General features: G+C 33.9%; 1 protein-coding gene across 3 annotated transcripts in view; it reads left to right on the forward strand.

Annotated features, from left to right (window-relative positions):
* The window catches only part of FAM184A (family with sequence similarity 184 member A), a gene marked incomplete at both ends in the record, with an annotated part of 56,817 nt that extends 31,437 nt beyond the window's left edge, over positions 1-25,380 (forward strand). The window contains 9 exons of one of the 3 annotated variants that reach the window (XM_079550199.1): positions 9,065-9,277; positions 10,171-10,324; positions 13,620-13,747; positions 15,949-16,133; positions 16,632-16,778; positions 19,102-19,219; positions 19,921-20,025; positions 23,424-23,623; positions 25,299-25,380. In XM_079550199.1, coding sequence (XP_079406325.1) covers positions 9,065-9,277; positions 10,171-10,324; positions 13,620-13,747; positions 15,949-16,133; positions 16,632-16,778; positions 19,102-19,219; positions 19,921-20,025; positions 23,424-23,623; positions 25,299-25,380 — 1,332 coding nt within the window. The remainder of the gene's footprint in view (positions 1-9,064; positions 9,278-10,170; positions 10,325-13,619; positions 13,748-15,948; positions 16,134-16,631; positions 16,779-19,101; positions 19,220-19,920; positions 20,026-23,423; positions 23,624-25,298) is intronic. The other 2 variants (XM_079550200.1, XM_079550201.1) reach the window with 2 other exon arrangements.

Genomic DNA, 25,380 nt, shown 5'->3' on the forward strand with positions numbered 1-25,380 from the left:
AATGTTTTATTTCTTAAGAAATTTCACTGCTGAGAGGACTTCACCATGAACAAAATTGAAGGAATTTTCTTTTTTAAAGCATGAGTGTGTTCTCTGTTTTGCTGCTTCATGTTCTGCAACTATCAATTGTGAGGAGAACTTAAATGCAAAGGTTTAAGAAATGCATATATATGCATATATTTCTTGTGATGTTTCTTTCTGTAAATTGAATTGAGTGTTGATTGTGGATTATCTTTTCTGTATTTGAGCAAATATTGGTTTTTCTGTCTACTTTACTTTCAGTAAAACGCTTGTTCAGTAAGATAAAAGAAACTTTTTGTCAACTTTTTTTCCCAGTTCTTAGATATTTTCATGTTATTATCTGTCAAGTATTAATGTGAAATTCTTATTTCTAACTTTGTCAACTTTTTGCATATGAAGATGCCATCATTTTTAAATAGATATGAGAGTACAGTAATGGAAATAAAAGTGAGAATGGACAAGAGTATATTGCATACACTTTGGTTTGGTAGCCCTTTATTATTTATTTTTTCTGCTGTAAAGTTGAAAAGGGTTTTGAAAACTATTTTGAAAAGATAGTGAAAATTTTCCATTCAGAGTTTGTTTCTATTATGGTGAGATTTCCTCTCTAAGCTTACTTTAATCTCATAGTAAGCATAAAATTATTGATATCAAAACATAAACATTTATTTTTGATGGAGATCTTATTCAAACTAGAATTTTCAGAAAATTTCACACTCATTCACAGAGTCTTGAAAACAAGCCACTGAAAAATATTCTTGTTCAGAAAATAGAATGCTGTAGAAAAGTCATAAAGCTCCTATGGGCATCTATACATGACCAGTCTTCTACCTGAGGGCATTACGTTTTTATTTGCCCTGTGTTCAGAGACCACGTGCCCACATAAGCAAAATCAGGAAATGCTAATTTCTTTCCTCAGCAAAAGGATTAATGGTTTGTTCTACAGTCTGGGTAATCCTCGGTTTAGAAGATTTGCTGTCAAATGGATGCTGGAAATTTCTACTGGAGAAAACCTGCATATACTTATACATCCATTTCCTGAAGGAAGGGAGATTAGGGATCATTGTACCCTTCTTCCTTTCACTTGATCTTGTCATGAGCAAACTGGGTAAAGGCTTGTCTGTCAGAATCAAGTAGGATGTAAATTTCAAGCAACTTGTCCATCCTAACTGTCGTCATTCTTGTTTTTGGTAATACTGGTAAGGCTAGTATGACATCTAGTGGATGCATAGTGTCTTCCTATAGGGTTTCTGGGCAAGATTTAAAATGTACTTACAAATATGAAATGTGAAAATCCATAAGAATAAAAATAGAATTTACACTAAGGAGGGGACTTGCATTTAAGTCAGTGTAAAGTTCTATGTCTCTTCTTTTCTCTGTGGAATTTTGTGTCCAAAGGGGCAAAGCTTTCTACAGCTATTGAAAACTTGTCACAAGTGATTATAGTTCTGAATACAGTGATCTTAAAAGGACTGTGCTTCATTCCTTTGGGATTTATTGAGAATACGAATAATCTTGTAATTCAGAGTCATTGCAGCCTTCAGAGGACCATCTGTTGAGGGTATTTCCCTGTTTCATGACTGAACTTCTTAATAGGGCAGCTCCTTTGTTCCAGGCTCCATACTCTGTGCAGAGATATGATCCTGGAGATTGACAAGTTTTTTCTGAAGCTTGAACAAAAACAAATGCACGAGATGCAGCCAGATGTACCATCTATTTTTCCGAGCTTTTAGCTATGGTGTTTATTTTGTTCTTTGTTTAAAAGATTCTGAATTTAATGTAGGAAATTCATTATAGACAATGTAAAATTAAGAGATATGATATAGACCAAACAGTCCCAGAACAAATCAAGAATTTTCAAAGTATTTTCACTGGGATGCAGTAGGAATACTAATAGATGTTAACTTTGTTCCTCTGTTTTAGAACCAATGTGTTAGTGGAATTCATTTTAATCTCTCTTTTGGACACCATTTAATTTCGTCTGCCATGATGCTGTGTTTAATTAAATTAAAAAACACATCTAGTTTGATGCTTGAAACAGTGATGCCATCATCTCCAAATAAATTTGTCTTATCATAAACTTTCAATTGGAATGAAACATTATCAGCTTTTGTTTGGAATTGAGTTAGTAAATCTGGAGGTGACTAAAAGACTTTTTAATTCTACCATCAGTGGATGAAAAGAACATTAAATTCTTAGTACAGTATGTAATTAACAATGCATGAGTAAGAAAAGAATTTAATTTGATACTTGGCATTTACACTTCAAAAACCGGTAACAGAAATCTAAACCAAATCCAGCAGTAATACCGTTTCCCAGATAAAATTTTGACTTTGTAACAATATAGGTCTTTCCCTCAATGTAAGGCCAAGACTCTGGCAACAGTCTAGTTTAAAGCATTACTCATAGCTTAATGTTTGCTCTAGAAGATAACTGATCATGTATTTGCAGAGTATTGGTAAGCATCTTCATGATCTCTTCAAGCCCAATGCTGAAATAGCTTTTGCATAGGCTCAAAAACAGTGAAAAAAGCAGACACTAGGAGTAATATTTATTACCATTATCATTTATAGTTGGATAAAATGGACTTATGCCAAAAGTCCATTTATCTTCTTCACTAGACAAAGTAGGTTTTTTTTTTTTTTTTTACTAATACCAGGTGGATGCAAATAGGTTTTCCTCTTCAGAAAGGTTAGCAGCATTTATCAGAGGTCATTCTTAAAACAGTGTATAGATACGGTAATCTTGATCTATTTTGATAAAACAGATCAAGTTAGGCATTAGTACAGCAACAGCTGTTGCTGGCAGCATTTTTGAAAACTCAGTAAATTACGTACTATAGTCAGATCTTGACACGATTTGACACCAAAATGTCTGTAGTCAGTACAGTGAGAAAGAGTTACATAACTCATCTTTGAATAATGTGAAGACTGATGTTGAGTGTTAAGCCTCTGTAATGTGGTTAAAGGTAATTTTTAGCGAATAGAAGCAATGAAATGTGAGAACTTCCACACATCCAGTAAACTGATGTCTTGCAAGAAATAGTACAACTGAATTAAAATGGAAATGTTAGTGGTGCAATAAAGTTTCCTTCTTGAAGAAAGTGCCACAGTATGATTGCTCTGGAAGAGTCATCATGGAAGATCAGCGACTGTTCATTTCAGTAAGCAAGTATGTGACAAATTTAAGTATTGAACTTAACTGGAGAGTTTTACTCCAAAACTTTCACCAAAAATTCGTTTTTATTCCATCTGTTTCCAGACCTAAGACTTAGAAACTTGGTCATCACATGTATTAAAATGGTGATAAAATGGCTGAGATGTTCTGTTATAAGGCCATTTTGTCAGCAAAGCAAGTTTCTTTCTTGATTAAAGAAATCTTATATTCTGTGAGCAGCAGGGGCAATTCTTGCTTTCTTCAGTTCTTTTTATATGTTCTTATTTATAGAACTCAAAATAGACTTCAAAAAGATATTTTTACTTGCAATTTAATATAGTACTCTAGTAACCTTTCTACAGTAGTGCCTAGATGAGTCAGTCAAAATTAAGTCCTAAATGTTTTGGAAACTGAATGTTTAATTAGTAAAGATTAATTCCTGCTCTTAAGAGCTTCTAACCTGAACAAAACAGAATAGAAAAATTGTTAGATCTATTCAGATCGGCACTGGTAACATTATTTGGTGAAATCTGAGCTATTGCATTCTCTTGTCTACTGGAGTATGATGCTTCCTGGTGGACAAGAGAATAGTCTAGACTTGATTAGAAAATAGTTGCAGGTAACTCTTCTACAATTTTAATAAAGTAACAGTGTATTTTCCACTATTATGTTTTTCTCAGTTATTCCAATTTGTAGATTCAAGAAAGGGAAATTATTTTCTTCTATTTGTATCTGGACAAAGTATTATCTAAAAGTTCCCAAGCCTAGTCTTCCAAGCTGGTGTAAAAATACTGTAAAAATGCCTGCTGTCCCATTGCGAAAGCAGTCTTCTTGACTGGCCAAAAGGGAAATTGGTCATGCTGGATTTAAAATTATTCTCACTTAATTTCTGATGATTCCACTGTGCATATGTGCCTATCTACATAATTCATGTTTATGTATAAACACACAAGCAATTATATATGCTTACTTATGAAAGATGCATATGATTCATATTATCAGTAATATTACATATAGAACATCTAATTGGTGATCTACTTGTATTTTTGTTTTTCATTAATAATCAGCATCAATGTAAGCTGGTCATAGGTGGTGGACAGTAAGTCATTTTCCTCTAAGATTTTTTAAAAAATCTTCTATTTACCGATCTCAATCTAATTTTTTTTTTAATAGTAGTATGTTTTCATTGCAGACTAAAGTAGTTTTCTGTCTTTTAGCAGTGAAATCTGATCTTTAATATTACGCTTAATATGCTTATGATTTGAGAGAGACAGTTCACTGTTGGTTGAATCCTTAACTATAATATATTGTAATATATTTTCTAACAGTAATGTAAATTGATGTACTTAATGGTTTCTTCCCAGAATTATTTTCCATAAAGGAGAAAACATTTGTCAATTTCCAAAATGTTCAGTTGAATAATACAGAAGTATAATGTACGATTATGTTGAAGAGTTAATGCTGTGCTATATGTTCATAACAGAGGAAAATACTTCATTTTGTTATATATTCAGTACTTCGTATGTGAAGTCAAGGCAACTTACTCATTTAAACTTTTTCCAAATAGTTTTCAATTTATTTTTCCCTGGTCACACTATAATTAATATTCTATGTTTTACTCTCCCTTCCTTATCCCTTTTTCTTTTACTTAGTTGATTTCTGAATGTTTCCCTTTATTCCTGTGATCTTTTCTTCATAGCGGCACTGTCTCGGTGAAGCTTTGCATAAATCTATCAGCAATGTAAGTGATTTGCACTTACAACTTGTAAATAGGGCATGTTTGCACTAATGAATTTGCATATCTTGTATTATTGCTTTAAAGCTTTTAGCTTGTGAAATACAATATTTAATAATTTTGGAGAGGAGAACATGTTTGCTGCTAGACATCAAAAGCTTGTGTTCTGCATCCATGCCGTCTGTGTAAATGTATGTATCACTGGACATCAAATATCATATATGTGCTCATAACATAAGCAACATTTTCTGTGTCATCATTAACGCAAGCAAGCTTGTGGGCAGTGCAAATGTGTATAGCAGAGCTTTCTGCAAAGCATGAGATTGATGTATTATAATTTGCAGTTTTGCAGTGCAAGTTATAAACATAGCCAGAATATTCTTATATTATTTCTTTCTATTTTTATTTCTTAAATTCTTAACAATATTTTTAATATGCTGAAATCCTTAGATAAAAGTGTGGAAAATTTAGAGAATAATGTTCATTTTTTCTTTTGAATCTTCTATACAAAAATATATAGACATGCAAAGAGACACACTGATATTTAAAAATATTAAGCGCATTAGTATATCCAAAATAACATGTAAAATGATGTACTCTTCTTAAAATAACCCTTTAAAAAAAAATACATGTTGTACTAGAATTGTAGGCTAATCTGACTTGGTTGTTAGTCATTTAAACCTTGTTGTCCTAAATTTATTGTATAGTCTACTGGCACAGATAGACTTCCCCAGAGATTAACTTATTTTTGCAGTCATTTTAATCTGATGAAAGTCCAAACCCTTCTTGGGAAGGATGTTCTTCTAAAATGGCTTCCCAGCCAGATGTCATACTTCTACCAGACATCTCATTTAAACTGTTTCATACATTTCCAATAAAGAAATGACTTTCCTTGCTTAAAAGGTTCATAAATGTTGCAGTAAGAGTTATGGATCAGGGACCTATGTAAGAGAGAGATTTAATTTCAAGCAAAAACATGTTTATTTTTGTCATCTTCATTAAAAACCCATATAAATTTGACTAAGATATCAAATTGTAGTCCATTCCATTTAAATGTTACCATGAAAGGCTTTTTAGAGTGCCATTTTTGTATTACTGAGGTTCTGCAGGACTGAGCAGGACTTCCCATAGAATTATACCTCCTCGTAGCCATCATATGGCCATAAAAAGGAGCATAGGAAGTTCCACACCAATATGCGAAAGAAATTCTTCACAGTGAGGGGTGACAGAGTACTGGAACAGGCTGTCCAGAGAGGTTGTGGAATCTCCTTTCCTGCAGATATTCAAGACCTGTCTGGATGCCTACCTGTGCAGCTTGCTGTAGGGAGCCTGCTTTGGCAGGGGGTTGGAATCAATGATCTCTAGAGGTCCCTTCCAGTCCCTAAGATTCTCTGTTTTTGCGATCATGAAAGGGGCAGATATGTGGTGAAAGCAATATGAGTGCACATAATGTCTGTCTAGTATTTCAGTGTTTCTGTCACAGCCGCTCAGAGGAAGATTATCTGAGTGAAAATGGTTGGATTTTCTTTGTGTAGGGTTTTTGAACAGTAATTTGTATGTAAAGTTCCCAACTAGTGCTAAATTGGACTGAATAATCTCTTAAGGCTGTCCTATCCTTACTGCTCATTCCCATGATTCTGAAAATGGAGTTAGAAAGAAGAGTAAAGGAAGAAAAGAGGCAGGGTAGAGGTACTAGCATATTGAATGAATTGAAAATGAGAAGTAGATGAGCTAGGACCAAGTTGTAACAGTGATCTTATGAAAACAAAGAAATAAAAAATTCCTGAGAATCTATGGTAGCGGTTAAATAGGGTAATCTAAATAAGCACAGAAGTTACTTCATGGCAAAAGGGAAAAGCAGACCTCTAGATAGGGTGCAAGTTCTGCTAGGTGTAGTGTTGTGGAGAAAGAGGAAATAAAGATAAGGCAAGGCCAGATAGGTATGAGGTTGCAGAAAGGTGGGGAAAGAGATATTTAATATTTTGTGAGTAGGAATAGATAGGAATGTGAAGAAGGCAAAGAAGAGTTTAGATAAGGGAGATATTATTCTGTTTGCTCTGGAGAAGGAGAGAAATCAGTAGCCCATTGCGATACTGAGCTATGATGCATATGTAAAAATTCATAGTAGGCCATGCAGGCAGGGATGTGGTGCAGATTGAACCGCATCAGCAGAGTGAAGCTCTAGAGTTGAAGATATGTAGTTGCATTATTGGCTTGTCTGACCAGGAGTGCACTGCAAGGAGTCAGCTGAGAAGTGATGAGGCTTTTGATCAAATTAGAACTCCATGACATAGAAGGAGAGTTTCTGCGTAGATAAGAAACAGGCTGAAAGATGGGAATTAAATTCAGTGTTGCTGCAGTAAAGTTAGATAACCAGACAAATTTTACTGATGTTCAGTATACTTTCTTTTGCAGTTTTATGTAAAGTAAGATGGCAAGTTAGCAGCTTCTACAGAGTTTTTTAGGATAGGAAGGAATTTGTCTAAAAAGCACTTATTTGGGTTTAAGAAATAATGAGGAATAGTGGTAGACTTTGTAGTCAAGATACCTACATGTATTTCTTGGCCTTATATTTTTCCCTGATTAACTAGGGCTGGATGTTTCTGGATGGAGAATAGTAGATTAGAAAAACCTCTGACTTACAATTTGTGTGTGATTTATATTTAATATACTCAGTAAAAGGTTTTGCATGTATAGTTCAGATTACAGAATGCGGTATCAACCTGCACTATATTCCTTCACTTATATTTAATTTCCCTCAAAGTTGTCTGAAGTAAAATACTACTGATATAGTATACATGGAAGCCAGTGTGTATATATAACCAGATACAAAAACCTGAGGAATTTGAAGTGCAAGTAGCTGTGGTTGTTTCATTCAAATTAATTTGCGTGTTTTACTTTATTGCTGATTTTACTTTAAATATAGCTTCTTGCTTCTAAACATGCTTAAGCTGTTGCCTTCTAAAAAAACCATGTTCAATAATGCTCATGCTGCAAGTTGTCCCATTTAATTTAATGCTATTAAATTTCTGTTAATTGGTGAATTTTAATGTTCTGTAAATCAATAAATTGATTTGCAATGTCTTTATTAATTTTTCAAAAGATAAAGATAAGTAAGATACACTGATTCAAATGACACTATCATACTTTTCATTTGTAATAAATTTGACATAACTCTGAGGCTTGAAAAAAATCCTTACCAATTCAAATTCTTTGTCATGTGACAATTTTATTTTCCCTTCCTTTGAGTCACTGCAACAAAATTCACTTTTAGTAAAATTTTGTTTTCGGGATTTGAGGATATATTTTTCTTGTTTGCTTCTGAAGAAGATAGATTTTACTATTTTCAGTCTGAGAAGATGCTCTTGATGTGAAGAACAGAGTGTGAAAATATTACATAAAACAAAATGAGACTTTTTCAAAGAGCGCTGTGTGCTATAATGTATTAAGATTCTTGTTCAGAGAAAAGCATCATTTACAATAATAATTTGTAATACTCATGTAAGAAAATGAGTATTTGTGACTCAGACTGCTTCAGTGTTAAAAAACAGCAGAAAAAATCATTATTATTATACTGCTGAGCTAACAATAGAAAAGGCATCCATCAAGTTGCAGTATTTCACTTGTCATGTAGAGTCCTAAGCCACCATGTCTCTTAAAATCAAAAAGAGACCAATAAAATAAGACCGTACCATATAAAAACATTTTAAAAATTAAATTAAATCTATCAATCTATATGTCACAAACTGTACTCCTTTATGAACTGCAGGATTTTCCATACAGAATTAATGTAGTCTTGATATGAAGAGTAGCTTATTCTAACAATCAGACACTTGATTTAAGACCTTGATAGTGTCGTTTTTACTGATCTTTATACAAAACTTAGAATTAAATTTCAATAATTTGGCCATGAACAATTGTGCTATGGGTTTTACAGTAGTATCAGTATATCAATCTGGTGACCCTTACGGAGCTACCTGTAATGTAATGGTTATACCCCTGAGATATAACTTAAACAAGAAATCCAGTGGATGACTGCTTGCCCCTTGTAGTTAATATTCTGGTTAACTAAGTGTTTTCTTATTTATTTTTTGTTTATTTATTTTAGTTTAATTTTAATAACTAATCAATATTTGCTGTTCTGTGGATTAGATCTCCTTGCTCAAGCAGAATCTGGAGATGCAGCTTTCCCAGTCACAGAGCTCTTTACAACAGCTGCAAGCCCAGTTCAGTCAGGAGCGTCAGAGGCTGACTCAGGAGATCCAGGAATTAGAAGAAGAGCATCAGCAAAGGCATAAGTCGCTTCAGGAAGCTCACATCCTTGCTTTTCAAAATATGGAAGAAACAAAAGAGCAAGAACAAAAGGCATGTTAATATGGATATTCCTTACTATGTAGAAAATGTTGCCAATTTAGCAACTTAGATACACATGGAAAATTAGTAAGGAAAAGTATTTTCATAATTACTAAATTTTATTTTCAGATGATGAGTCTTACAGTAACATTATTGTCCTGCTAGATCTGATTAGAACATATTGAAAGTCATCTTTAATACTGGCATTATTTCGCATCTAGCAGCTTGTTGGTAGTTATATAATTGCACATATTTATGTATGCACTCACTATTATGTCTATTTATACTATAAGTGTGTGTGAATGTATAATTATTACCTGCGCACACATTTCTTAACAGTACTTTGAGACTGTCATCTATTATATTCTAGTTTTGATTTAAAAGTGGTTTATTTTTATCTCATATTTATTAAATTCTATATGTGCTTTCTGGCATTTCCTGATGATTGACTCATTTTGTAATGTATTTTATGTTTTCGTTGTGTTGGAAATGGGGTGAACAGTTTTGCAACTCGGAAAGTAATTTCACTTCAGAACAATGTCACACCTCAGATATTTTGTTTACAAGAAGGTTTTAAAAAGAAATGGAGAAGAAAATTATCTTTCAAGTTGCAAAGCAGTTAACACAAGATCTAGCACAATGAAAATATAGAATACAGAGCATAGTGCTTAACAGTGTGTACATCTTTTTTATTTTTTTAGTTCTGATCTGGAGTGTACCTTCACAATGAATTTCCTAGTTGTTTGCACCCAATGCTGGATAACTTAGTGAGAGAAGATACTATGAGCAACATCAGTGCCTCTTTTTTAATAGTTTCTAGAGTATGACACTATTAATTTATTGTTTAATATTTTATAATTCCCAAGGCTACTCTAGAATTAATTTTGACCACTTGGATATTTTAGGAATTAGAAGAACGTTTACAACAAAAGCATTCAGAAGAACTTCAGGCACTGAAAGAAACACACAAACAAGCCATGGAAGGTTTCAAATTGGAGATGGAACAGGAACTTCAGACTCTGCGATTTGAGCTGGAGGATGAAGGAAAAGCTATGTTAGGTACACTTTTTTTTCAAACTTGAAGTTGGATCTGATAACATTACTTCTACTTTTATAAATATTTACTCATGCACATGCGTGCACAGACCTACCTATGTATAAATGTACGTAATATCACTGTAGTGCCATTCAGTTTTGATGTAGTTGTTCCTCTTAAAATCAGTATAAGCTGTAACAGTTAAGTCAAACTTGTTCACTTTTGAATGTCTTGCTGTTAATTTTTATTTTTATTTTTAAGGATTAAGCAAGTGAATTTCATAATGTATTTTTTGGAAAATTTAAGTATGAAATGACAGGGTAGTTGCTTGGATTTCTGTGTGTGCTGATTTTTAGGAGTATGAACCCTAACACACCATCTCTGAAGTAAAGAAATACTTGGGCAATACGCTGATTAGTGATTTCATTGATACTTGAATTTGAAATTAGATTGTATTTTGTACTGCAGGAAGAAACTGAACTGTGCTTGGAAGGATGCAATGCTTCAGCCAGTTTAAGGAATATGAAGCAATAAATAAGACAAAACCATAGGGAAATAGTGCTTGTTCCTTGTTTCTTTTCTCAGTAATGTAGATGAAATGCTATTTTTTGTTCCAGAAATGAAAAAGGGATTTCACAAGCAAGTTATGTTTGAACACAGTCTCAACATATGCAAGATAGATGTACATAGATGATAATGTAATAAGATAATGAAAAGTACCATACTTTTTACTCCACAGCACTTGAATACCTCTGTGCAGTTTTGGATTTTTTGCTAGATCTATAATTTAGGGAGTCTCTCCTGCCACACACACATGCATGCACACTTTTTCTGCTAACAAAGCAGCACAAATCAGTTTTGGAAAGGAATTGGAATGTGGCAAGGAAGATGTTCTGGACAGACTTTAGGAGTTTTGCATGTAAGGAAGGTTTTATGGAGGAAAATAGATGTCTATGAGATGTGAAGATTCAAATGGTGGTATAACCTAAAATGGAGACGGTGGAAAAATGTGGGAAGAAATTTCATGAAAGTAGAAAAGATGGCATGATACTGAGCATCAATATGAAAGACAAAAAGACTCCTGTGCAAGGTAGGAAACATGGAAGAGAAGACAAAGATCATATCTGCTATGGCATTTTAGTAGTCTGGACGTAGAAATGACAAGGTGTGAAAAAGAAAAAATGGCATCACTGCAAATAGGAGATAAGTGTACAGAAATGATTTTCCTTTTCACACAAGAAAGAAAAATAAAATTTTAGAAACACTGCAGAGAAAAAGTAACTGCATGAAATGCATGCGTAGATTTATTTATTTTTTTTATTTCTCAGCGTCAGCCAAAAGCAGGATATATAAGCTGTAAAATAATATATGTAGAAAGATACATTTTTTGAAGGCCTCTGATTTCACTGTTTTCTGTCTAATGCCAGCTTTCTCTGTCAGTGTAATGTGTCAATCGGTTATCAGTGGGAATGCTGTGGGGTTTTTTTGTTTTCTCTTTTTGTTTGTTTGTTTGTTTGTGGCTAGGTACAAACAATTCTCCTCTGAGAAATGAATATCTTATCTTGTACAATGCACATCAGCATAAAATTTCACTCCTGCCAGGTGAGCTTGTCTTCGTTGCCAGGAATCTGTCGTCTTTTACTAGTTCAGCATCTTTTCCACTTCATTTACCAAGCACTAGATGAAGTACTAGATCAGGTTGCCTGGGGCCTTGAACAGCTCCAGGGACGCCCCATCAGCATGTCTGTGAACTGTGCTTCCCATTCGGCTGAGTTTGTATAGGTAGAATTTTACTGTTGAGAATAGAGGTGTAAACTAAATAAAGGAATCTTTGCTCTAAATTCTGCCTGAATCTGACTTCAGTGTTATGTTAGTAACTGTTTATTATATGGGGGCTTATTTCAGAGCCCACTGAAACCGGTAGAATTAATTTAAATGAGTTGATGATGACTAACAAAACAGCAATTAAATCTTATAGGCCCTAACTGAATTTAGTTCATATGTAATAGACACGTTAATATTATCATAGTAACTGATCTGTTTAAGAACCATAACAAGTGCTTGAGTTTGTCGGGTTTTCTGTTACGTAAGCAGAGAGTCACAAAATGTTTTAAAAGGCAATCGATGTATATCTTACCAGCAAAGTACAAATTTAATAAATGTGGGAATTTTATAAATATAGGCATTTCAAAAATATGTGAATTGAGTGAGAAGATTTGAGTTGAGGATTATATCCAAATTCTGCATAGGGCAGAGGAAGCTGAGGCAAAGAGATTTTTTCTGAAGCAGAACAATAAATAATTAGAAAGGCAAGCATTACTGCTGAAAAATAACATTTCATCCTTGCTTCTGATTGACAGTAAAAGCTTAGCATGTATCTAGCCATGGATGTCACTAAGATAGAGAAAATAATTCTCTCAAAATCCAGAAAAAGAAATCCTAAATCTCTCTCTTCATCTGGTTTAATCCATGACAGTGAAAAATCCAGATAACAAAGTCTGGTAAACAAGAACACTGGAGATACAAAAAGAAGTGGAGAGTAATTACTAAGGTATAAAAAAACATTCTGTCATCACAAAATATCTAAAAGATATAAATTAATTACAAGGAAAATGGAGCACGAAAGTAAATGACATCTGAAAATTGTTAATGAAGAAATTGTTAATAATCTTATGTATGCAATGTCAGTGATGGCAAATAGACTCTTCTCCAGTTAGATTTTTCCCTTTTAATCCTGACAAACCTGTATTAAAGTATCAGGACAAAGCAAATAGTGACAATAGTGTACAAATAAGATTTCATTATAGATCTTATTTGGGTACCTGCTCTTTAAAAAGATCTTACAAGCTTCCTTTGACAGGAGCTTTCAATATCTGTAGGTCTAGGTGGTTGAGTATGTACATAATAAAATCCATATGCAAAGAAGAATGATTGTTCTGTTACCTATGCCTAAGTAACAGCAAATACACAAGTATTTGCGTTTGGAAAAGTAGGTCCTGTTTTCAGTTCTGGCCATAAATATTTTACATCATAGGCCATGCTTTTGGAGATAGATAGACAACCTACCATCTTTTGAGAGATAGGGAACTCATAATTCTAAGATATCTTCTAATAACTTGTATTTTAGTACCAAATAAATCTGTCTAAAACTTTGTGGTTGCAGAGCTCAAGTGAGTTCAATCTGTTCAACAGAAATTTCATGTGGCTAACATAAGGAGTGTGTGTTAGGTTAGCAGCAGTACTTGAAGTAGCTTGACTGTTACTGTTAATTAACAAATAACATTTGCAAAATAAACATTTTTTTTTCATGGTAACTAGCTTCCTTGCGCTCAGAGCTAAATCACCAACATGCGGCAGCAATTGACCAACTGAGGCACAACCATCAGCAGGAACTGGTAGCTGCTAAAATGGAACTTGAAAGAAGCATAGAACTTGGCAGACGACAGGTAGGAGGCACTAATAGCAATTTTTGATAAAACTATATGATTGGTATTTGTTATCTATTAGCTGGAGGCCGTAACTTGTGAAATGTAAGGTGGAATTTAATCTTTCAGAGTCAGTCAGCACCAACCAGCGGGTAATGCATCCCTACTTGTTCACCTGAACTTTCTTGCATAGCTTTTTCTTACTTCAGCAAACTTTGATAGAAGCCTCATAAAGGTTGCCGTATCAGGGCAGTTTCCTTTTAGAGTTGTGCAGCCATCTGAGAGCACACTGAATTTCCTTGGGAGGAAAGTACAGATTCTCACAAAATTCTACTCTTCCTCAGCAGCCAGCAGGACTTAAAAAGGAAAAGCTATTTCTCTCTCCTAACTAGTGATGTGGTTAAGAAGTTAAAGTGATAGGAATGATATGGTTAAGACTTAAAGCCAGTGGTTAAGACATAGGTTAAAGCCTATGGTTAAGACTTAAAGCCAAACAATTAATTCAAATTTAAAATATTTTTTATTTTCAGGAGCCAATTTGCTTATTTCTTATATAAAAACTGAAACCTGAAATCCATTATGGGCTACCATTGCAATCAGCAGCAAACTTATTCCTTCGCTTCTATCTGTCTTTTTTTTTTTACTTTGTGCGGAAATCAGTTTTTTCCACTTGTAATTAAAATTCATCTTCATCTGTATTGAAAAGAAGGCAGATTCCTGAAAATAACAAAGCAAAAATGTCACTTCTTTATTTGAATACAGAATAGGCATTTCAGAATTTATTTCCCAATAGCCCAGTACCAGAGATGTGTCGTGCTTTGAGAAGTACGTTGTTATAGGAAGCAGTTTTAGTTGCATAGACAAACAAAGACGCTCAAGGGTGAGCCTTTTATTTTTTACTTCTTCCCCATGTGTTTTAATGCATGAGCGCCACAGACAAAAATGTAGTGCTGTCAGCCATGAAAGAAAACATTGAGGGTTTAGTAGGATGTAATTTCAGTATACTGTGTTTAAGCCTTGAGACACCTAAATGTCTAAGAAACAAAGTAAAGTTCAAGAGCACGTGTTTGATCCAACCAAATCCTAGTATTTTCAACCTCAGCACAGCAAGCTGCTAAGGACGTGCTTTAGTTGTACTGAGGACAAAGCAACCAGTTGTGTTTTAATGTGTTGAGTTGCCCATCAGTTTACAGGATCAGAGCTGCACTAGATACATGGAAGTCAAAAAAGGACATAACTTTTCCACTGCCTTTTCTTGTAACTTTCATATAGTCTTTTTGTAGGAAGAAAGAGAGTTATCTTTAAGGATATACAGTAAAATTTGTGCATTAGGATATATTTGTATTTCCTGGATGTGTGAAGGCACAAAACAAAATTATGCATGAAACTACTTTGAAATCTCCTCAGCTTTTCTATCTTTACAAACTATATGGTGCTTGATTACTGTGAAACTAAGAAGTGAAATGGATGGAAATGGGAAACCCTAAAAAAAATTAGTGTTACTACAGATTGTTTCTACACTGAGGAGAATCACTGTCAAAACCATTGGGATAGGATCTAGATGAGCTTCTCAGATGTTAGCTGTATAGGAATTTGTTGTGTAAAAATAATGACTTTTATTGATTTATTGGACACAATGTAAATATTACATTATGTAGAAGTGATATTTTGCACCAAGAAAGTAAAAAAACAAACACGTACCAATGCACATTTTATGTCTAGGCAAGTATTTTACCTAGATGGGTAATTTGGCATGTATTGAGCTGTGAAATATTTATGACTCTTGTATTTATGTATATATTAGATATTAAATTTCTGAATCATTGTTTTCATTGGCAGAGGGCACACATCTTATGCTATTTTTTTCTTCTGTATGGTTTTGTAAAGAGAAAATCAGTTATGATTTTACCCATATCATATGTTGTAGAGGTAGAAATTGCCAAATGCCAGCCCTGTCATTCTTAGTTATATTTGTTTTTGTTGTGTGCATGGGCAAAAGGAAAATGTAATGAACACAAACTTTAGTGGCAATCACGGTTTTTAAAATTCTCTCATAGAGCAGTTTTTTATGTTGTCTAATTTTGATTTCTACATTATTTGTGCTTGCATGCAATAACAAAGAATTAAGTGTTGTATGGAAAATTCTGGTCAGCTATTATCTTCCACAAACAAGGGTTGTGCTTCTGAGAGGCAACTATACTTTTTGCTGCTGCTACTTACAGGAGAAAGAATTTTTATGCCGAATATCAGATCTACAAGATGAACTGAGACATCGAGACCATCATATAGCTGAACTGGACAAAGAGATTCTGCATCTTCATGACAATATAAGTGCATTGACCAAGGAACTAGAGTTTAAAGGAAAAGAAGTCCTTAGAATACGCAGTGAATCTAACCAACAGATCAGGTATGATTTTTTCCATTCCAAACTGAAACGTGTATTGTCTAACGTATTGTTATCTGTAAGACACATCACCATTTGCGGCTTTTAATTTATCATTTTAATCAAGTGATGATATTTATTGTCATTTTTCATTCAGAAAGGCTATGCCCAGTACTGGTACAGTTAGGAAATATTGCCATACAGTTAAGCTGCATTTCAGTAAAGCATTTTGGTGTATTTTAGTAATAGTCCACTTAAGTGTTTTTGTTGTTGTTGTCTGGCTGTTGTTTTTTTAATTCATTATGTTCGTTTATTTTAAAAAGCATTAAAGGAGATGCATTTTCAGTGAAATAAGCTAGGAGATTGGAGGACAGTAAGCAGTGGGTTTTGATGAATCAGTAATTCCTTTCTGTGTTGCCTGGTATTGTGTAAAAGCCATTAAAAGAGTGGCAGAAAATCGTGATGAACAAAGCAGTCTGATTTTAGAATAATTCTTTTTTTAACAAAAAATAAATTAAACAGGATGCATGAGCAAGATTTAAGCAAGAAACATGAGAAAGAGCTGGATGTCTTGACAGCAGATCACATCAGAGAGAAACAAAGCATGCTGGCAGATTTTAATAAGACCCAAGAGCTGCTCAAGGAAATTAATTCAGCTTTACAAGTTTCGTAAGTTTTGTTGCATTAAAAAAGTTTGTATGTAGCTGCGTTTGAGTCAACGTTAGTTCATTCTGATGTCAATGAGTTACTGAAGATGTTGCAGAGGTACTGAGGTGCAAAAAATTCACTCGAATATGGGGCCTAATGTTGCATTTGTTGGCACAATTCTTGCAAGCTTTAGGATAGTTCAGCAAAGACAATTTTTAATGATTTGAGCAAAAAAAAAAAAAAATTGAAATAGGAAAAATATTAGGTCTGTGCAGTTCTTAGAATGTTGGGTAAAATGTGATTTCAAGTGTTTTGAGATTCTTTCAAACATTAATATATGTTTTTTTGAGAGTACAAAATTTTCTTTGGCAAGTTTACAAAGTAGCACGGTAGTAATTAGTTAAGTGTGATTATACAAAGTGAGTGATACAAACATTTTCAGGTTTGCTAACATAGGGAAAATTAATTACTGAAATTGATTATACAATCTTTACATAATACTAAAGAGTGCCTCTGAGACAAAATGCCACTTTGGTTGGACCAAGTCTGAGGAGAAGTGGTGTAGTTATGTGTCGTCTAGTCAGTCTTCTTGTCTTCCACATACTTCATTCTTTTTCCCTGTCTGTGATGTAACCTATTTGGTCTGTAACCTCAGATTTCCGGTTAGGGCTCCAAAAGACATTGAGAACTTTCCAAAAAAAAGTGGTCAGTGAGAGATTTTGGATTTGCAGCACAACATGTATGGTAGAGAAAGTAATCGGTTGCGAGTATATGATAGAAAACTTTTCTACGTAAATATCAACTAATAATGGCCAGTAAAGCATAAATTAATCTAATTCTGTCTTAACACTCTGAGCACTCAGAAACTGTAGGAAGTTCTGCTTCTTGTTCCTTTGTACACATATGCACAGTTCTGTGAATTGTGCATCACTGTGTTACAATCTGGGCATCTGTATACAGCAGCTTAACCTAGCATAAAATGTATGTCCCAAAATTAAGTCATCTGAGCATATTTTTGTTATGCTGAGTCAAATGCATTTTCTGCAAATAAAGGGTTTTTTTTTTCACATTCATAATGTATTATATAAAGAGATTACATAATCCCATCAAATTATGTACAGGTTATTTGAAGGTTATAAATATAATCTAATGTGCACTGTGCTTTCAGAAGCAAATCAAAGAATTATGAAGCTGTTTCTGGGGAGAAAGTAGCCATCTAAATTGAAAAATGGTCACTTCAGTGTGTCTTGTGGAATTAAGTTTGAGCTGACTGAACACCTTAAATTCATTGGTTTTTCTCAGGAACATTTTTTTTCATCTGAGTGTCTTCTGAAATTTGGTACACGTTCATGAACTACATGAATGCAGAGTATGTGAGAATACTATTATAGTGGTTTCCTTTAGAGCAATGTTTAGCATTATGAACGTTCTTTGTTTCAGAAATGCATGCAGCTATTTGAAATCATCAGGTGCTTCGAAATTTGTTCTTTAAGAAGAAACATGGAGATTTATGCAGTTACTTGTGTAATTCGTCTCTCAGTCTGCTTATTTCACTTCTCTCCTTTAATGCTTTACGACTAAGCATTTTGGGTTTCCTATTTTATTTTTTATTTTTTTAAGAATCATGGCATTTCTTTTAGTTCAGATATCCTAATATCCAGGTTTTATTGCTTTTCTCTTACAGCTCATTCCTTTATTTCAGCTCTAATGGTATTAAGTTGATTTTGGGGAGAGGAATTAGTTACCTGTTAGTCTTCACTGCTCTTGGATATCTTTGTCGCAGTATGTTCCACATGAACTGAGGAAGATGGTGCCAGATTTATGTATTTCTCCAGTATCACAAGCATGCAACTTTATTGAAGTAGTCATCTATTAAAAGAAAATCATACTGTTTGGTTTTTCCTCACCAAATCACTTGTCAGCTTTTAAAATTTACATTAATATTAAATATAATGCAATGTTGTTCCTGTATCATGCATAATAACCAGTCTCAGTTATGTGTTCTGTAGTTGTACTGTACACATTTTTCATTTTATCTGTGAGTGCCTTCTTTTCAGTCTGGCTTCCAAGAGGCCTTTTTTCTAACAACTAGTACTGCTTGCATGAAAAGGTTGTGAAGTTTATAGAATTTTGCCCCAAATTTTAGTTACTGTAGAAAGATTTTGGGTTTTGTTATTTTCAACTAGCCAAAACTTAAGTGATAACACAGAAATTAATTTACTTCAAGTAAAAAATGTCTTCTATTTTTTTTACTTGAACTCTCTTTTGCATAAATGAAAGATATGATTCACTCATCATTTAGCACTTGATCAGGCTAAAGGGGGTATTCTTTTTTCCTATAAAGTTTAGAAGAAATGGAAGAAAAATATAAAAGCAGAGAATCAAGACCAGAAGACTTGCAGCTTATCTCAGAACTGAAAGACCTAATTGCAGAACGGGACCAACTCATAAAGAAATTGATCGTAAGACTTTTATGCTCTCTTGGTTCAATATCTGAATAAGTACAAATGTTAATCTAATTTAAAGTGTTCAAAATGCATCTAAAGAACCAATTCTGATAGCTTGTTTTTGTATTCTTTAACACATCGTCCCTGTGGTTCCACCGTCTCATAAGAGTAAACTTATTAAATACAGAATTTTGCACAATCAAATATAATACATTATTACAAAAAAATAGTGCAGTATGACCTTGGTCAGACTTATCCTATCTGCAGTCCTGGACTAAGAAACCAGCCATGCAATCCATACAAGAAATAGTCTCTTCTGTGAGTTATCTGAGAGGGTTCTAAGAAATATCTAGTAAGAGATTCAATTTCTTGATGCACTGAGTTTCCTGAAGTCACACCTTGGCAGCCTGGCTCAGATTAATCTGATTAGATTCTAACTCAGAAGCAAGAAGGAATTTGGGAAGTTCAAATAATTTATACTGAATCTTTACCACTGCACAATTAGAACATATACAACAGAACTGCATAAATAGAAATTATTTAATATTTACATATAATAATATTTTTAACATAATAATGAAATGTAGTTTTTAGAAGTATGAGTTTCTTTAAAAAAACATAAGCATAAATTTATTTGAAATCACTGTATAGGCAGATTTGGCCACTAAGTGATTGAGAATGCATAAAAAGAAGTTTATGTTTGTTCTTCTTTTTAGGAGGACAAAAAGTTCTATCAGCTGGAGCTAGTTAACAGGGAGACTAACTACAACAAAGTGTTTAATGCAAGCCCTAATGTTGGTGTTATTAATCCATTGGTGAAGGTATGTTCCATGGACTTCATTGCTAAAGTAAAAAATAAGAGATCTAAAGATAGCATATACTAAAAAGAAGAAATGTGTGTGTGCATGTATCGGTCTTTATTTAAAGACGAATTCAAAACAAGGAACATCATTGTCCATTTGTCTTTCCTGATTTTTGTGCAGGTATTTCTTTCTTTTGTATATGTATGTATGTATGACATAAAACACAGTTCCTCCTCGCAAAACTGTAAAATCAAAATAGAAAAGGGATAGAAAGGCTACAGAGAGCAGAAATGTAGCACGTAATAGAAGAGAACAGTGACATCTCAAATTAGTTTTATTTTTCATCATTTTTCTTGGCTATTTTGGAAAAGGCAATTTTTTTTTCAGATGGCACAGGATTGAAAGTTGCTAGAAAGGGAAAGGGGACATGAAAGAAAAGAAATAGGGGCAAAAACAGGAAGAAAAAGAGTATGAGAAGGACATGGAATAAGACTGAGTGGAAAAAGAGAGTTGGAGGGATAAACTATGTATGGACTGTAAGGGCAGCAGAAGACGGAAATCAACTTTCAGCCCTTATGCATTTAGGAAGTGGATATCATAAAAAGACTGGCCAAGATTGAATTCAGCACTGATGATTCCTTTAACATATTTGCATATCAGAGTCTACATGTGCACTATGTGCCTAAATTCCTGTTACAGTTAAGGGATAATTGATTAATAATTAAGGAAGCATGGTGTGCAGTGGTCTTCAGCTCAGAGTAGATGCCCAGTTTAGGGTAAGAAGAATTTCTGTCTTGATTTCTCTAGGCAGTGTTGTTCCCGGTTGTATCAGTTATGAAAATTATATGTAGACACTCAGACTGCCACAAATGTTGGCACGTACGGGATGAGTTCAAAAAAATCAAGATATACCAAATAAAGCAATATAGCCTTGCGCAGTTCAGGGTTCTTTGACACTGGAATAATTTTATCTAAGATCTAGTTTTTGCTTATCAATTAAGTGGATTAACCAGAACAAATAGGATGGTCTCTCCCTGTCATTTAAGAGATCAGGCTGTGTTATTTAGCTAAGCTTTATGGTTTCACTTCAGATCATCATATTTTCACATCTGCACAAACTTTGCCATAAACTGTCAATGCTCTCCAACACTTTTCAGGAGTCCAGCACTTCTGGCAAGTAGGTATCTGCTGATACCTAACTTGTATGCATACCTGCATAAAAGAATTTAGTAGTCTTGATATTGTCTCTGCGAGGTCCAAACTAATTTGAATTCTTTGTTGTTGTGTGAAAAGTTGTTTGAAATTTTTGTAAGTTTGTCTGAACCACTCCTTTATAAAGATGTGAAATTTAATCACTGAGTGTGTAAGCTTGTGTTTTGTGTGAAATCTGACGTGCTTGGGAAAAGTACTTCAACATCAGATTTCCATAGTGATAATTCGTGTATTTTTAACATAAGCTTCTATCACTTAAAATTAAGACTCTAAAAAAGTCTTGTATGCCAGAACACTTTAGTTTTTCATTTCATGATCTGTGGAACATGTTTCTTTATCAAGGCACATACTATGTTTATCAGAGAATGATTAAGAGAAACTGAAAACTTCACTCTCTTTGTAATAATTAAAAAAAACCGTAAGTTATTAATTAATGCAAGCTTTGCACTTTAATGCAAAATTACAACCATTGCAGTATGTATTGGAATTTCTCAAATTTATGCAATGGATCTGTTTAGTATTATGTTGTTGAATCTGATGTTTTGTAATACTTTGCATGAACTTCATGGAAACAATACACGCAGTTTTACTCCAGATTTGACTGCTTTGGAAGTGTAGTGTGCTCTATAGAAAATAAGATACAATCTGTAGTGTTTCTCAAAGCACTTATAGAGATAAATACATTTTGCAGAAATAAGGCCACTTATGAAGCACACAGATTTAACTACAGTGTGGTTTACACACAGTTTTAATTGCATTGTATAATACCTTGCAGTTGTTTTCCATACATTTGACTACTTTTAGTTTTACCAAACAGTTTTCCTATGATGCTGTTATTTCTTGCTTCTCCAGCCTGAAGAATTAGTTTAAGCTTTTGCAGCTAGTGGTTTTCTACTGCGGTGATTAAAAAAGATTATTTTTCTAGTATAGCCTTCTGTTCAATATATATATTTGATTTTACGTTACAAAGGTATGCACCACTGCACTATACTAGTAGCTCTTTCACCTCTCAGCTTTGGAAGGGCAGGTACTGAAATCAAAGCTAGCTGAGAACTAAACAGAAGAGTACAAACAAACAAGCAATAGGACTCTGTCTCCATTTGAACTCCTGACACTAGTGAATAGAGTAGCTCTTCTGCTGACAGTATTGATTATATACTCAGTAAATAGATGATTCATGAGAAGAAATGAATCTTTTTTTTTTTTAATAGGTTTTTTTTTTTGTTTTTTGTTTTTTGTTTTTTGTTTTTTTAATAATCCTTATCACTGACATGGAATATTCAATAGAATTCAGGAAACACACATGGTATTCTGTCAATTATTTTTGAAGACCTAGAGAATCATTTGAAGCATCTTTATACATTAAAATATCTATAAAAGCAGATAAATTCCGATTCCTTTGTATGATGTGTTATGGAAAGTTGAACAGTTATATCAAAATAAAATCTGTCAGTATTTCGAGTCCCTTGAATATTATCTGTAGTATAAAGAGTATTAAGAAAGAAAAAATATTCAGTTGCGCCATCTGGTGCCCAGAAGCGTTAGCTGGAATAGCACTAGAAGCCCAGCCTTTACTTTCAGCAAGGAACAGAGCTCTCACACGGTATTACCTTCTTCAACAGTATTGTCATAATGCTTGCTAACTTTGGGGGCATAATTACTTTAAAAGAAATGTAGCTGCTTCTCTAGGCTCCTGTTTTACTGACCAAAATGTACATCAGTAATGAGGTGAAACCTGTTGGAGAGATTTGGTTTTTTCATCATTGAAATTTGCTGTGATTATATATGACAGTAAAGCTATTCCATTAATACCAAAACAAGACTTACATAAAGGTGAAAAGCTTAACAGGCTAACTGGTAAATTTGAGGAAAGCTTACTATCTTTGATGTTTTAAAATAGAGCAAAATGTTATATTGGAAGATCTTTAAAAATAATGTGCTTGTTGATTATAGTAGGTCTTAATAAGAAATTTCAGGAAAAAAGAAATCGTGTTGTTCAGTTCTGGTCAAAACAAACAATAGAACTACAATTAGAAAAAAAAAGAAAAAAAAAAAAGAAAAAGGCCACTCTGTCCCAGCTGCTCTCCTTCCTATCCAGCTTCCCCCTCAATAAAAAGCCAGAAAAAAAAAAATCCTAAATTTGCAGATTTCCTCAACTGTCCTGGTACAAGAAGCCTTCCTTATATTTGTTATTTTTAATGCAGCAAAAGAAGAAGAACGATAAGTCAACAAACAGGTTTGTGAGTGTCCCCAATCTAAGTGCTCTGGAATCTAGCGGAGTGGGCAATGGACATCCTAACCGCCTGGACCCCATTCCTAACTCACCCATCCACGATATTGAGTTCAACAGCAGCAAACCACTGCCACAGCCAATACCACCCAAAGAGCCCAAGACGTTTTTGAGGTGAGCATTGCCTCACCAACCTTTTTTTCTTTCTTAACTCTGGAAAATTTTGCTTTTGTATTGAGCTGAATCCCACTTGCTTCAAGAACCTTTCAGAGGTACAAGTTACAGAATTTTCAATTTTTACATTATATTTGTAACCTCTTTATAGTACTCCTTTTTATTGTAGACCTTATTGAAGTATATTCTCACTTTTTCATAAGTCTTGAAGTTTGAAAACCTCTCTAGATACCTTGACAGAATTCATGTGCTTCCAATTGTTTACCTATATGAACAATTGTTTTAAATGTTTGTGTTACTTGCTGGTTGTCATTTAGAAATTGTTACTAGCACAGAATTTCTTTTATTCAGTATTGTGTGATAATGGTTTTTATGTTAGAAGACAATTTTCTGTGCTATGTGAATGTTCTGTGTTTCCCCTTTCCTCACCTATAACAAATCACAGGCAAACTTTACTGCAGAAACAGGAAGGGTATATTGAATACTTAATGCTGAGCTTCCGGTAACTAAGTCAGCATTGAAGTCTCAAGTCATTCTCTAATGAATTGATACAACGAATTGAATTATTAACTTAAAATGGTTCCTTAGAGGTGGGATTTAAAACTTTTTGCTTTATGTGGCTACATATTAAAGGCACAGAAAAAGTGCTGTGTGCTGTATTTAGTTGGTACTGACCTCTTACCTCCAAGTTGGTAACTTAAAGCAGTGTGTAATTACCAGATCCACACGTGGTTGTTTACCCTTTTTTTTTCTGTTTTAATGTGGAAGGCCACATAGCCAGCAACCACTTACCATTCAAGGAAGCAAAAAGTAGAATGCAAAATAGATAAGTAAAGAAAAGTCTATGTCAAGTAAACAGTTACTTTTCAAAAATACTGTCCTTCTTATTTTTCCTGTGCATGTGATGTGCATGACTGTGCTCAGATACCTCTATCATGCATGTGCATGAACTCATGGACTGTGATGCTAGAGTTTCCATTCCAAATTGTTTTGTGTGTTGTATTACCCAGTAATACAGTAGGGATTATTTTATTATGGATTTTTATTGATGAAGAAACTTGATTGTATTATGAAACTGTTTTCTTGCTCATTCAGTGAGATTTTTAAATGGTTCAAAGGGGAATCAAATATTGTTTGCAATGCAGCAATTTATTTTTCCCTAGTATATTGGAATATTTAAAATATCACTTGCATTGTTCATGCATATATCTGTGATCAGTGTAAAGTATGAAAATAGTGTGTTACCAACCAGTCTCTGTGAGCACATGTCTACAAATATGATGCTTGCATCATATTTCTGAAAATTAACTTTACCACAGGAAAAGGATGCTAAAAGAGGACCTTCTACAGACACACTTTTCCAAGAAAGCCCTTTTTATTCTTCTGATGGTACACAGCTGTTCAGGAGATTTCAAATTATTTCCCAAAATCTTATTTGCCCACCCTGTAACGTGGCTTCTGAATTGACTTGTCTGTGCTGCTGATGCTCTCCAATGGAGTGGATGATCACAGGTTCTATAGGGAGACATTAATCGTATCCAGAGGCACGCTGATAACGAATCCAAGGAAAAACAAGATTGTTCTGCACTTGATATTCTCTGTGAGAATCTTTTCCTCCTAAGTTGGGTACTCCATTTAGTTGTGGGTTAATATCTTTTTCTTTTTGTGAATTTAGCCCTCCTCAGACTGATGCTTCACCAGTGGCTTCACCAGATCCACAGCGCCAGGAGTGGCTCGCCCGATACTTCACATTCTGA

The sequence above is a fragment of the Tetrao urogallus genome, assembly GCF_951394365.1.
Source record: "Tetrao urogallus genome assembly, chromosome: 2".
Taxonomy (NCBI): domain Eukaryota; kingdom Metazoa; phylum Chordata; class Aves; order Galliformes; family Phasianidae; genus Tetrao; species Tetrao urogallus.